This window comes from Folsomia candida, unplaced genomic scaffold, assembly GCF_002217175.1.
Source record: "Folsomia candida strain VU population unplaced genomic scaffold, ASM221717v1 Fcan01_Sc001, whole genome shotgun sequence".
NCBI classification, from domain to species: Eukaryota; Metazoa; Arthropoda; class Collembola; order Entomobryomorpha; family Isotomidae; genus Folsomia; species Folsomia candida.
In genome coordinates, this window is record NW_019091193.1 from 23,779,946 (window position 1) to 23,792,734 (window position 12,789).

A 12,789-nucleotide genomic window follows, 5' to 3' on the forward strand; every position below is an offset into this window, starting at 1 on the left:
TACTAAATATGTAGTATGCTTTTGACATTTGTATTCATTTGAATACATGGGGTATTTGTAATAACATCATAATTTGTGTCGTTTTAGGTACATTCTGTGATCCACGAACGTCAATCACCTCACCACTTCAAATTGCAATAACTCATGAATTAATTGAACCTGGAAGTGCGGTTGTGAAACACCCAGAAACGGATGCATATATAAATCTCAGAGAAGCCACGCAAATTGGACTTGTGAGCCTTAACCGAAGAGCTCTAATTGATCCTTCTACTCTCAAGCTTAAACCTCTCTGCATTATATTCGACCAAGGAACGGTCGTATTTTTAAGGGAATCCGTGTCATTTGATGTCGCTCGTGACAAAGGGTTACTGAACTTGAAAACGGGGAAATTTATAGATCCCAACGCAAGTGACACATTGCCAATGACCATAAAAGAAGCCATCGACATTCATGCAATTAACCCCAACTCTGCTGTGATCAAGGACACTTTAAAGAAACGTCTACTAAAGCTTTCAGATGCATTCAACGCAGCTCTTATTGACCCCAACAGCTCAACTGTGATTGACACTGCTACAAATCACGCCATTCCCCTGGAACAAGCCATAGCTTCCGGTCTTTTACTTACCCCACGAAACCCCTTCGGACTTTTGGAGGCCTTAGACTTTTCCATGTATGACCCAGTCAGTGGGAAATTTTCCGATCCATACACTGAAGCTGGTGATTGTAAATTGAGTTTGAATCAGTGCATTGCGAAAAACCTTATTGAACAGAGTACCACAATGGTGAAAGCACCATCGAGTGGGAAAATTCTTCCACTTAGTGAAGCCATTGCTGCGAACATTGTTGATGGGGAGTCGGGGTACTTTTTAGACACTTCCACTGGTACTCGTCACAATCTTTTGGACGCGTGGAAACGGGGATGGTTGTTGCCGGCAGAGGCAAGGGTAAGGTCCACAAGGAGACGTGAAGCTATTTTTAATTGGGTTTTGACTTTTCACATGGGTTGAAAAAAAGCTTCATTCGTTTTGGACTGGCGTTCATACATTTGTTCCGTTTCCATTTTATTCCGCTTGGGGAATGTTTGTTGTTATACTTAATGCACACACTTTGTTTGGTTTTGAAATCTGAGCACTTCAGATGATAAACGTGTGTGTGTGTGAGGTGCTGAATTTTGAAACAATTATTATCCGCTTTAATAATATGCCCGACTTTTGCACAAAAAGATACTGCTGAGGACAATGCTGTATTAACAAAAGTGCCAACATCGCATGGGCACTTTATTGGTGATGAGCCATTGTGTGACTGACTCTGGAGTACCACTTATTTATTGGTGTAAAAAATATCCACATTTTCACTTCACGATTTCAAATTTGTATTGCAAATGACCAAACCTAATACAACATGATTGGCTAGTTCGATATGGCTTTCATGGCTTCTGCATGATCTGTTGTTATACACACTACACACCCACCGATGACTTTATAGTCCACATTACACGGACATATCCACAAGTTTGTATTTTTTAAAATACTGCGGGGACTGACCCCTGTGCAACAAGTCAAAACTAAATACAAATCACTAGCATTCAAGAAATCCTGTGTAATATTTTAATTTATTGATTTGGTTTTCTACGTACGTTAACGGAATAACAACTGACCAACAGAAAACGAAAGCTTGGTTTAACTAACGCAATGATCTGGTGAAATATTTCAACATTTGATAAATTGGATAAATATATGCGTGTGTTTGATATTGGTGTTATTTGAAATGAAGAAAGTACGACTTTGAGTGACGACAAAGATTATATGCTACTGTGTGTTACTGGTAGTGTATTTAGTAGTCACTGCATGGCAGCGTTATATAATATTTTGGTATATGCAACGCTTTCACAAGTTAAACAAACGGTTTGAATAGAATAATGTGATGTCTGCAATTACTTATTATATTATTATTATTGCGCGGTTGGCTATGTTTGAATGTTTTGGCTGTGGAATTGGGGCTTATCATTTTTGTAAAGAATCGTCTAACAATTGTTGTATGGGTTTTCAGCTGGCTATCGAAGCCCAGTACGCCCAATGTGACGCTACCATAAATAACCTGACCAACTGGTTGAACGATATTGAGAGGAGACTGGCAAGTCAAGAGAGTCTGCGAGAAACTGTCGAAGAAATAAAGAAGCAAACCATGACCGTCAAAGTAGGAAGCGAAATTTATCACGAATCTTGTGGGGTTTACTAAAAATAAAAATGGATTAATTACTCTTGTAGCAAATTCGAGATGATGTGGAGGATCACAGTCAAATGGTTTTAACTTGTCTGGATCAAGTTAGACATCTCGTGGCCACTGGTGAGTTTGAAACTCTTGCCAATAACATATTTGCATCAACAAATAAATGCATAGGAAAATTTAAAATAAAATGCCCTCATTATTAGGTGGGGACGTCCTTTCCAGTGAAGAGATCAATACACTGGAGAAGAATGGAAAGATTTTGAAAACACGATTCGATTGCGTTTCAAATTACTCTGAGAGTTTATTCCGACAACTCACCACAGCTTCAGACGAACTGAAGAAATACAAGTATATAAGCATTTACCAATCTGAAGTAACATGTTGAGTGTGGTTCATAATTTGTTATTTGTACATTAGGGCCGAAGTTTCCACCTTCAAAACCTGGATGGGTAAGTAACCTAACTTTTTAATTTATTGAATTCATATATTGTTACATAAATGATATATACGTATGATAGATGACATTTAATAACATTATGCGATGTTAAATGGTTTTAGATAAATCAATTCGAACCTTGGAAGAAAAGGAACGAAACCTGAGTAATTTGAGCGCGAGTGGTCGCGACAACACAAAAGAATTTGTCAGCGATGTTATTGCCCATCAAGGCGACCTACGTAAGATATATAAATTAGTAATTTTATTTCTTGACTGTTCAGTTAATTATATGATCGTATTTATTTATAGGTTTTATTACAATGTCTGCTCAAAAGTTCATTGAGGAATCCAGAGTAAGTAGAAGATCATTATTGGTTTATAATTAAATAATGATTAGTGTACAATATTAATTTAACACTGATTTGTATATAGGAATATTTACAAACTCTAAACACATTCCGTACAAATTTACCCCAACGACTGCCTTACCTCGAGGTCAAAGAATCGTCAATTAAACATGAAGTGACTCAAATCACCACAGTGTATCAAGATCTGCTTGCTCGAGCAAATCGTCTATTTGATAAGGTTTTGGTTCAAAATATTGAAAAATATTGGTTTGTAGGTGTCCCTAATCTCACTTTCTTTGCTTTAAATATATTCTAGTTATCTCAATTGGGCAACAAACAAAAAGATTTCCAAGATGCACTCAACAAAGCCATGGTATGAAAACAATCATTACACGAATAAGAAATATGAGAAGGTTTTACTATAACAAACCCATTCATTTAATTTCACTTTAGGCCTGGCTGAAGGAAGTGACGCCTAGAGTGCAAAAGGTCTTGTCGGAACCAATTGCTGGAGAGCCACGACTAGTGGAAGGTAATAAAAATTATTTTTTTATATATTCATCCAACAAAACAAACCAACTTTGAGTTATAAATTAGCAAATTTTAAAACTAATAAGTCTTGCCATTAAATAATTTCAGATCAACTTAGTCGTGCGAAAGCATTGCAGAGCGAAATTCTTTCCAATGGAAAACTTATTGAAGCCGTTCGACAGGCTACAAATAACTTGCTCAACAGTATGGAAGAGTTGTCACCGAGTGAAAGAGATGCTGTTGAACGAACAACATCTGAGTTGGAATCGAAATATAAAAACCTATTGGATGCTGTTGGGGACAAAATTAAGGATTTGGACACTGCTTTAGTTCAGAGCCAGGGTCTGCAAGACGCTGTTGAAGGAGTGTCCAACTGGCTAACACAAGCCGAGTACCAGTTAAAGTATTATAGATACCACCACTGTCAAGTTCTTTATATTTGAATTCGCAATTAATTTGAACGTAACGTAATTTCAGGAATATCAACAAGCCAGCCAGTCTTATCCGGGAGCGGCTTGACGAACAAATTAGAGAAGTTAAAATGTTGCAAGCTGACATCGACTCCCATCGTCCTAGCATCGAAAGTATGGCAAGATCTGCCGATGATTTATTGCGTACTCGGAATGCGACAGTCTCCAAGAAGGTGGAGGCCAAACTGAAGGATGTACTTTCACGCTATGAAAAACTTGTAGAAAAATTGGTTCAGCGATCTGTTTTCCTTCATGAAGTGAGCTTTAGTTTTTCTTATGTAATCTAAAACGCGAGCTTGAAGTGAAACACAACACTATAAATCTGTTGTAAACGCTGTAACATTACATGCCTTTCCATTTGGGAAGAAAATATATACAATATCATGAAATTTAACTTTGGACTCGATTCCACAGGTATCTACTCATTTGGACAGCTTCTTATTGAATGCTAATCACTTTGAAAATTGGTTCAGCGAAATGTTTGAAACTCTTGAAACTCGATTGACCGGAGACGATGCCATGGCCAAATTGGATGAACTCATGAGACGCAAAGATAGCAAGAAACATGATTTCGATGAAACAATTTCATCTGGAAAATCTCTCGTGTCTAAAAAGGATGTGACCGATACCAGTCCCGTGAAAGATAAGATCAAAGTAAAGAATGATTTTCTCATATACTATTTTGTGCTTATTTTAAACGAGCTAATTCTTTGGATCGTTTTCAAATACGTTTTATTTTTTGTATAGGCACTTGAAAATCAATGGCGAGGTACGTAAACTTAATGACAATTAAATCTATTATGAAATATAGCAAAATCAAGTAATGGTGACAGTCAAATCGAACCGTTTTGCCGTCTACACAGCAGTGGTAGTAAATATACGACAACTTTGACTAATTTATGACTTTAATTTGCAGACCTGACAGGTTCTCTTGATGAAAAGAGCAAATTGGGAAAGACCAGAGTTGAGGCTTTGAATGCGTATGAAAAGTTGAGAGACCAGGTCCAAAAATGGTTGACGAGCATGGAAAGTCGAGGTAGGTTTATATTCCAAGTAAAGTCAGGAGGGCTGTGCACAAGTATTGTATATTCGTATACTTGAGTCCTTCTTGTAGTCATAAACCATTGTGAATATAAATACATATGTTATTGCTTCAATATCAATGATTAAAAGTATTATTTACTTATTATTTACAGTGAATAGTTTCCAATCAGTTGCTGTTGATGTCGAATTGATTAAGCAGCAAGAAATCGAACTCAAACCACTTGTCAAAGAACATCGGGATTACAATCCTACAATTGACAAAGTCAACGAACTTGGCAACGCATACGATGCCCTAACAAGGGGTGATCGATCCGACAGTCCTCGTCGTAAAGTTTCCAGCCCTGTCAAGCGACCTAGCATGCGATCCACGGACACTCGAAGTCCCTCACCATCTAAAACTCTTGGAGTGGACCGCAGTCCAATGTCGCCCAGCGGATCCAGTGGATTTGGCAGTCGTCGATCCAGTCAAGAAGGATTCCTCAATTTGGAAGATTCCAGTCCAGTTCAACAACAGTTGAATGAAATTAATCATCGATATAATTTGATTGGTATGAAATTGACCGACAGACAAACTGAGCTTGATTCCACGCGAGAGGAAGTCAGAAAAATTGCGGACAACTTGAAGGCCTTGGCTCAATTTCTGGATAAAACTGAGCGCTCACTCCCCAAAGACGCCATTCCACAAGTAAATAATTTTTCAGTTTTTGGTTATATATATCTGATCGTAAGCTATTTGACGAGTTATTGCCCGTTATATTCACTATAATTTCTTTCTAGTCAAGGGACGAAGCTGACAAGATGTTGAAGACAATAAAATCTATATTGGAGGATATGTATGATAAACAAGGAATGCTGGACAATACTAGAACGCTTATCACCGACCTACTTCGACGAAAACCTAATGTTCCCGGAGCTGAATCATTGAAGGACGCATTTGATGGAATTAGCCAACGATGGAAAGATCTTCAAGACAAGTGCAAACGACGTGTTGGATTCTTAGAACATATTAAGGTATGCATATTCAAATTCAATTAGTACTCGTTTACGTTGGCTCAGTTTGCAATTTCTGATAATGATATGGTTCTAATTGTTTTTAGGAATTCCATGATTCTCACGACAACTTACACGGGTGGTTGAATGCCAAGGATAAGATGTTGGCCGTATTGGGTCCGATCTCATCGGTTCGTTAATTTTTTTTACATTAATGAAAGTTATAATACTAATGAAAGGCGTAATTAATTATTAACCCAACAGGATCCGCGCATGGTACAAAGTCAAATGCAACAAGTGCAAGTTATGCGTGATGAGTTCCGGAATCAAAAGCCGATCCTCGATAGCTTTAATAATGCTGGGGACAATATTTTGACTCAAACAAGCCCTGACTCTCCAGACGGTCGCAAAATAGAAGACAAATTGGGTAATATATCCAACATGTTGAAGCCACTTACAATTAGTCTAATGTTTGTTTGCTAGTATGTTCTGTTTAGTGTGAATATTTTTTATCAGTGCTCAATGTTCACCACAATATTGTATATATTTCAGCTTCTATCAACCAACGATGGAATGATCTCTTGCACAAACTGGATGAAAGAGAAGGCAATTTAGATGCTGCTTCAAATGCTAGTCAAGATTTCTTTAACAATCTCAATAAGTTGCAAGACAACCTTCACAAAATCAGGTAAAGAGTACATTAATGCGTAGTATAATGCACATTTTGTTGTACTAATTTGGATATTTGTATTCCCTCAGTGATGATCTGGATGATTTGATTGCTGACAAGGGTGACCCAGAAGAAATGCTCAAAAAGTTGGAAGCTATCGAGAGAAACCTTAACAGTCAACGACCCATTTTGGCTGACGTTGAGGCGGCAGGGGCCGAGCTATGCGACATATTACAAGACCCAGGTGCAAAGGCTGACATTAAGCAAAAATTGGCTCAAGTTGGGCGATTGTTCAACCAATGTCAGAAGAAACTAGACAACTGCAAGGCCGAGTTGGAAAATTCAAAGAAAGACGTCATTGATTTCAACGATGCCTGTGAAGCTGGTAAGTCTTTCAGAAATAAATATCATTTAGAAATATGATTCACTAAAACATGCATTCTTCTGCATTTCTTTCAGCCCAAGACTGGCTTGCAGACATGCTCTCCCACCTATCAGACAAATTGCTCGTCTCTGCAGATCGAGATATTCTTCGGGGACAAGTTGGTGAATTTGAACCAATTTATAAGCAAATCATGAGCAAGGAGCACGAGATTATAATGACCCTGAATAAGGGCAAAGAATTGATGGCTAAAAGTACCAGAAAACCAGAACAACGCACTATTCAGACAAACATGGAGAAAGTTCAGAAGGGATGGGACAAGTTAAAGAAGGAAGCTGTGGATAGACACAATCGTCTGCAAACTTGCAATGAACACTGTAAAAAATATGACAAGACTCGGGAACCCTTCCTCAACTGGCTCGCTGGGGCCGAAGACAAATTCGAAAAGTTCCGACTAACATCATACAAGAAGCCTGACATTGATAAACTCTTGAAGGAAGTCAACGGCTTTAAAAATGATTTATGGCGTCATAGTGGCGAATACGAGTCTACAAGAGGGTTTGGGTAAGAATCTTGTCACTTTGTTACCATAATATAAGGACAACAATGTTTATAAGTAAAATGTTGTACATGCATAAAAAACGATTGGAACAGAGATGATTGTGTGCACATTAGACACAATCTTGTCCCCCGACTCTATAACAATCATTTACATTATACACAGTTCAGTAACCGTGACCAGAATAAAATTGAATTTTCGTTCTATTGTTCAAAGGGAAACTTTTGTTGGTGCTTGCGACAAGGACAAGGATGGAGTAAAGAACGAACTTCAAGAAATGAAACAACGATGGGAAGCATTGAACAATGCAATTCTTGCAAAAATCCAGGAATTGGAAGATGCGGCTGCAAAGCTCAATGCATTTAACGAGGGTAAGACGTGAATAACTTTCTAAATCGAATAGATTTTATTGTCCGATGGATTAATAATACTCTATTGACTTTTTATGTACATACATTTGAGGAAAAAATCTAACTCTAGAATCGTTTGTATAAATTCACAGATTGTAGGGATCTAAAGAATGCCCTAAACCGATGTGACGATAAACTTGCATCACACGACTCTATGGGAGATGCTGCCAAAGACCCCAAACTACTCCAACGAATCAAAGCCATACAGGACGAAGTTCGAAAATTGGAGAAACCATTGGATAATGTAGGTTTCTTTATCGTGATTAGTGATTACTACTGATTGCAGATTTTGAACGTTGTGTAAATGTCGATATTTTTTCTATTAATGTACGTGTTTGTAGGTGCGACAGCAAGGGGAAGGCCTTTCAATTGATGCAAACCGCAATAATTGTGACGATGCTCACATTAGAGATGCGGTTGACGATTTGATGGATAGATTTGACAATTTGAATTCAAAATTGGGCGACCGATTCAATCAAGCCGAATCAGCACAAAGAGCTATGGAAGAGTTTAAGAATCTAATGAAAGGCTTAAGTGCTGATATTGGCGATTTAGAGAATGAACTGAATGCAATGAAGCCCATTGGACGCGACATTCCAACTGTAAAATCACAAATTCATGAAATTGAAGTCTTCCGTGAGAAGTTAGAAGACAAGAAAGCAGATTTAGCTGGCGCAGCATCTGCACTTGAGGAACTTATCAGACAAGGTGTTGCAGCAGATCCTAAAGGCATGAAAGATCAAATAGATGGGCTTCGTAAGCTCTTGGCTAAATTAGAAGATAAATCCAAACAACGCGATTCCGAGCTGCAGAAAACACTAGCTAGACTGGAAGGATTTTATGATCTGTACAATAGCACGGACGACATGATTGATGATTTGATTCAACAAGAAAAGTCGTTTAGCAAAACGGTAGGCGGTGATGTTGCCAGCATACGAGCTCAACAAGCCCAATTTAAAGAATTTCGAACGCGTTATGTTGACGCTGTAGCGAAAAAGGTTGAAGAGTGCAACAAAACGGGACAAGGACTGTGAGTTGATGTTGAAATTCTATTCATTAAAAAAATCATAATTAATTCATATTATTAGCTTATATTTCTAAAATAACTTAATTATTTATATTCTACAGGATCCAGTCTGCATCCAGTGGGGTCAACACATCCGGTCTTGAAAAAGATTTGGAAAAAATGAACGACAAATGGAATGCTCTGAAAGAAAGAGTAAGCATAATAAATTATATTACATACGCAAACATATGAGTAGAAGGGAGACAGTTAGTGGTGATGATCAACAATATTTATTATTTTTGTGACTTAAACTTCTGTCCTTTCTTGTGTTTTGCTAGATCAATGAGCAAGAACGCAAACTGGATGTTGCACTGCTTCAATCTGGCAAGTTTAAAGAAGCTTTAGATGGTAAGAAATGTGTTTACTCAACAACAACTTATAGTTTTTTAAACTTTGAATATCCTTGCAAGAACCAATAAAAAATTACGACTTGAATGATCATTATAGGTTTGGACAAATGGTTAAGTGAAATGGAAGACCTGGTAGCAAACCAAAAGCCACCCTCTGCAGATGCTAAAGTGGTTAAAGGTATGCAATGAATCTTTATATCGTAGTTAACAATGCAAAATATGAAGCTGATTTATCACACGTAAATTAATCAATTATTATTCAAACCCCATTTTATGAATTACTGAATGTACTTAATCTGATCATTACCATTTTGTTCTTTCTAGCTCAACTTCAAGAACAAAAGTTTTTGGTAAGAGAGATGATGATATTACAAAAGTTATGAAAATGAGAAAGTGATAAAGTGTTAATAATCGTTTATATTATTTTCAACCACAGAACAAAATGTTGTTGGACCGACAACCGTCCGTCACATCCTTGTTTCAAATGGTTAGTAAGCACATGCTCTATTCATCTAATTACAGAAAATATTAATTAACATTAAAAACTCATTTTACTATTTAAAGGGCAAGGAAATAGCTGCAAATGCTGATCCTGCTGAGAAACACGAAATTGAGGGACAAATGAATAACATGAAGGACAGATATGGCAACCTCTGTGACGGCGCAAGGGATAGGCAGGGACTATTAGAAGATGTGATGAAAGTAGCTAAGGCATTCTTGGACAAATTTGGACCTCTATCCGACTGGCTAGATAAGCAAGGCAAGAAGTTGAAGGACATGTCTCTCATTCCAACTGACGAAGACAAAATCGCGAGAAGAATAAAAGAACATGATGCCTTTCACGATGGGCTGCTAAAAAAACAGCCAGACTTCAGTGAACTTGCGGAACTTGCACAAACACTTATGAATTTGGTGGGCGATGAAGATGCGGCTGGTGTTGCAGACAGTCTTCAAGATCTAACTGATCGATATGGCAGATTGATTGAAGAGTCGGAAGGTCTTGGTAATCTGCTTCGTCAGGCTAAAGCAGGACTTCGAAACCTTGTTTTGTCATATGAAGAGCTGGTTGCTTGGATGGACACTGTAGAGAAACGGCTTGCGAAGTACAAAGTGGTTGCCGTCCACAAGGATAAACTTATAGAGCAAATGCAGCAGCTAGCAACAATTACTGAGGAGATTAAAGACCGAGAAAAACAGGTTGATGACACCGTCGAAGCTGGTTTAGACCTCATGAAGAACATTTCCAATGATGAGGCGATTCAACTGAAGGTGAATTTATTTGCCCAAGAAATTAATCTTTATAAAGAAAAATAGTTACTAACTGTTTTTGTCCTTTTTTCTTAGGATAAGTTGGATTCTCTCCAGCGTCGTTTCCACAATATCACAACCAAGGCTGCAGATCTGCTTAAAACTGCACAGGAAGCACTGCCATTGGTAACTCAATTCCACGAGTGTCACTTGAATCTATCAGACTGGATGGCAGAAGCCGAAAACATTCTAAAGGGCTTAGACAACTCAAATCTTATTGCACAAGAGAAAGTCATTGTTCGACTGGAAGCTGAAATTGTAGAACAACGAAAAGTTTTAGAGATCATTAACCTCGTAGGCCCACAGCTTTGTCAGCTTTCTCCAGGGGAAGGGTAACTTTTTGCTGTCTATTTAGATTTACATTTGTTCTTACTTCTTTAAATAACCTTTTCGTTATGTAAACATTCTAGAGCGTCGACAATTGAAGGGCTCGTCACTCGAGATAATCGCAGATTCGATGCAATATGCGAACAAGTTCAGCGAAGAGCAGAAAGAATTCAAATGGCGAAAGCGGTATGTTGAATTTTTAATTTGTGCATGCATATAGTGTTTCTGTGAAAAATTAAATGTTGGTTTTCATGTTTCAGAGGAGTATGGAAGTTCTTAGCGACATTGATGACTTGCTTGATTGGTTCAGGGAAATTGAAGGTCAATTGCGCGATGCGGAGAAACCTAGTTGTGAACCTGACGTTGTGAGAGGTAATCAATTAATCGTTACTCGTGTACTTAAAACTATTGCTGCCATTACTGACGTTCACAAATTCCATTTCTATTAGTTCAACTGCAAGAACACCGGACCCTCAACGATGAAATTAACAGCCAGAAAGGTCGTGTTCGAGAAGTACTTGCTACTGCCAAGAAAGTTTTACGAGAAGCAACTCAAGGGGAGGATACTGCTACTCTCAGAGAGAAAGCAGAAGATCTTAAAGAGACGATGGAGACGGTGTCCAAGCTTTCCAGCGACCGACTCAATGCATTGGAACAAGCACTCCCACTTGCTGAACACTTTTTTGACACGCACATCGACTTGAACCAATGGATGGGTTAGTCAACAACAATGCTACATGTGTGTGCCTAACGCTTATCACATAAATTGACATTGTACATGATTTTTTCAGATGCAATGGAAGATGAAATAAGCATTTTAGACACTCCAGCTTTGCGCCCTGATCAAATTGTGAAATTGCAAGAAAAAACTCAAGCCTTCATTCAGTCCTTAACTGAGCATAAACCGTTGCTTGATAAGCTCAACAAAACTGGTGATTACATTTTAATACATGTGTTAACAGATAATATCAATACTGTATTGCCCGCAACTACGTTAGTCATAGATAAAATGGATACTTAATGATGAATTAGAAAGCAGGACAAGACAAAATTTTAATTAAACCTCCAAATTCTTAAAGTACAAATCGTTTTCTGTTTTAGGAGGTGCGTTGATTAAGTTGTGTAATAATGACGATGCTGGAAAGGGTAAGAAAATTTTATGCATACCAAAAAATAATAACAAATGCCATGAGTTTAACAAATTTATTTTGTAGTGGATGAAATCATGCATGCGGACAATGAGAGATACAACGCTCTTCGCGTTGCACTGAGGGATAAGCAACAGGCACTTGAGAAGGCTTTGCAGGTTTGTTGTATGCCTTGCGTTAGATTAAAATTATTTAATAGTGATTTTCATATTCGATTATATGCACTGATTATCGTATTAAAACATTATTTTTGTGCAGGAAACAAGTCAGTTCAAGGATAAATTGGATGGCATGTTGAACGCATTAGAAAACACTGGTAACCTATATGTTCATACAGTAGATTATATATGCTTTAACATTAGATGACAGACAACAGTAACAAAGGCGATTAATATTTTTTAGCTGATCAATGTAAAAACGCTGAACCAATCTCTGCCCATCCTGAGAAAATAAGAGATCAAATCGGAGATAATGATGCCATCATTGTACGTTAAATTCAATGGACTTACACGAAATTCATAC

At 37.7% G+C, this 12,789-nt stretch overlaps 1 protein-coding gene across 15 annotated transcripts in view; it reads left to right on the top strand.

Moving 5' to 3' along the window:
* LOC110844801 (microtubule-actin cross-linking factor 1) overlaps window positions 1-12,789 on the top strand; it is a 70,293-nt gene that overhangs the window by 39,697 nt on the left and 17,807 nt on the right. For 14 of the 15 annotated variants that reach the window (XM_035856229.1, XM_035856251.1, XM_035856204.1 and 11 more), the window contains 40 exons: window positions 88-944; window positions 2,050-2,196; window positions 2,268-2,346; window positions 2,433-2,577; window positions 2,647-2,678; window positions 2,788-2,904; window positions 2,975-3,018; window positions 3,098-3,250; window positions 3,329-3,385; window positions 3,466-3,544; window positions 3,652-3,946; window positions 4,021-4,270; window positions 4,428-4,667; window positions 4,761-4,782; window positions 4,930-5,049; window positions 5,210-5,742; window positions 5,835-6,068; window positions 6,155-6,238; window positions 6,312-6,474; window positions 6,600-6,735; window positions 6,807-7,102; window positions 7,177-7,663; window positions 7,875-8,029; window positions 8,161-8,312; window positions 8,410-9,098; window positions 9,197-9,287; window positions 9,413-9,482; window positions 9,582-9,662; window positions 9,809-9,834; window positions 9,921-9,971; window positions 10,049-10,753; window positions 10,829-11,124; window positions 11,203-11,305; window positions 11,380-11,491; window positions 11,569-11,835; window positions 11,911-12,051; window positions 12,221-12,265; window positions 12,334-12,425; window positions 12,526-12,583; window positions 12,670-12,752. In XM_035856229.1, the coding sequence (XP_035712122.1) occupies window positions 88-944; window positions 2,050-2,196; window positions 2,268-2,346; window positions 2,433-2,577; window positions 2,647-2,678; window positions 2,788-2,904; window positions 2,975-3,018; window positions 3,098-3,250; window positions 3,329-3,385; window positions 3,466-3,544; window positions 3,652-3,946; window positions 4,021-4,270; window positions 4,428-4,667; window positions 4,761-4,782; window positions 4,930-5,049; window positions 5,210-5,742; window positions 5,835-6,068; window positions 6,155-6,238; window positions 6,312-6,474; window positions 6,600-6,735; window positions 6,807-7,102; window positions 7,177-7,663; window positions 7,875-8,029; window positions 8,161-8,312; window positions 8,410-9,098; window positions 9,197-9,287; window positions 9,413-9,482; window positions 9,582-9,662; window positions 9,809-9,834; window positions 9,921-9,971; window positions 10,049-10,753; window positions 10,829-11,124; window positions 11,203-11,305; window positions 11,380-11,491; window positions 11,569-11,835; window positions 11,911-12,051; window positions 12,221-12,265; window positions 12,334-12,425; window positions 12,526-12,583; window positions 12,670-12,752 (7,787 nt within the window). The remainder of the gene's footprint in view (window positions 1-87; window positions 945-2,049; window positions 2,197-2,267; window positions 2,347-2,432; window positions 2,578-2,646; window positions 2,679-2,787; window positions 2,905-2,974; window positions 3,019-3,097; window positions 3,251-3,328; window positions 3,386-3,465; window positions 3,545-3,651; window positions 3,947-4,020; window positions 4,271-4,427; window positions 4,668-4,760; window positions 4,783-4,929; window positions 5,050-5,209; window positions 5,743-5,834; window positions 6,069-6,154; window positions 6,239-6,311; window positions 6,475-6,599; window positions 6,736-6,806; window positions 7,103-7,176; window positions 7,664-7,874; window positions 8,030-8,160; window positions 8,313-8,409; window positions 9,099-9,196; window positions 9,288-9,412; window positions 9,483-9,581; window positions 9,663-9,808; window positions 9,835-9,920; window positions 9,972-10,048; window positions 10,754-10,828; window positions 11,125-11,202; window positions 11,306-11,379; window positions 11,492-11,568; window positions 11,836-11,910; window positions 12,052-12,220; window positions 12,266-12,333; window positions 12,426-12,525; window positions 12,584-12,669; window positions 12,753-12,789) is intronic. The other variant, XM_035856261.1, reaches the window with a different exon arrangement.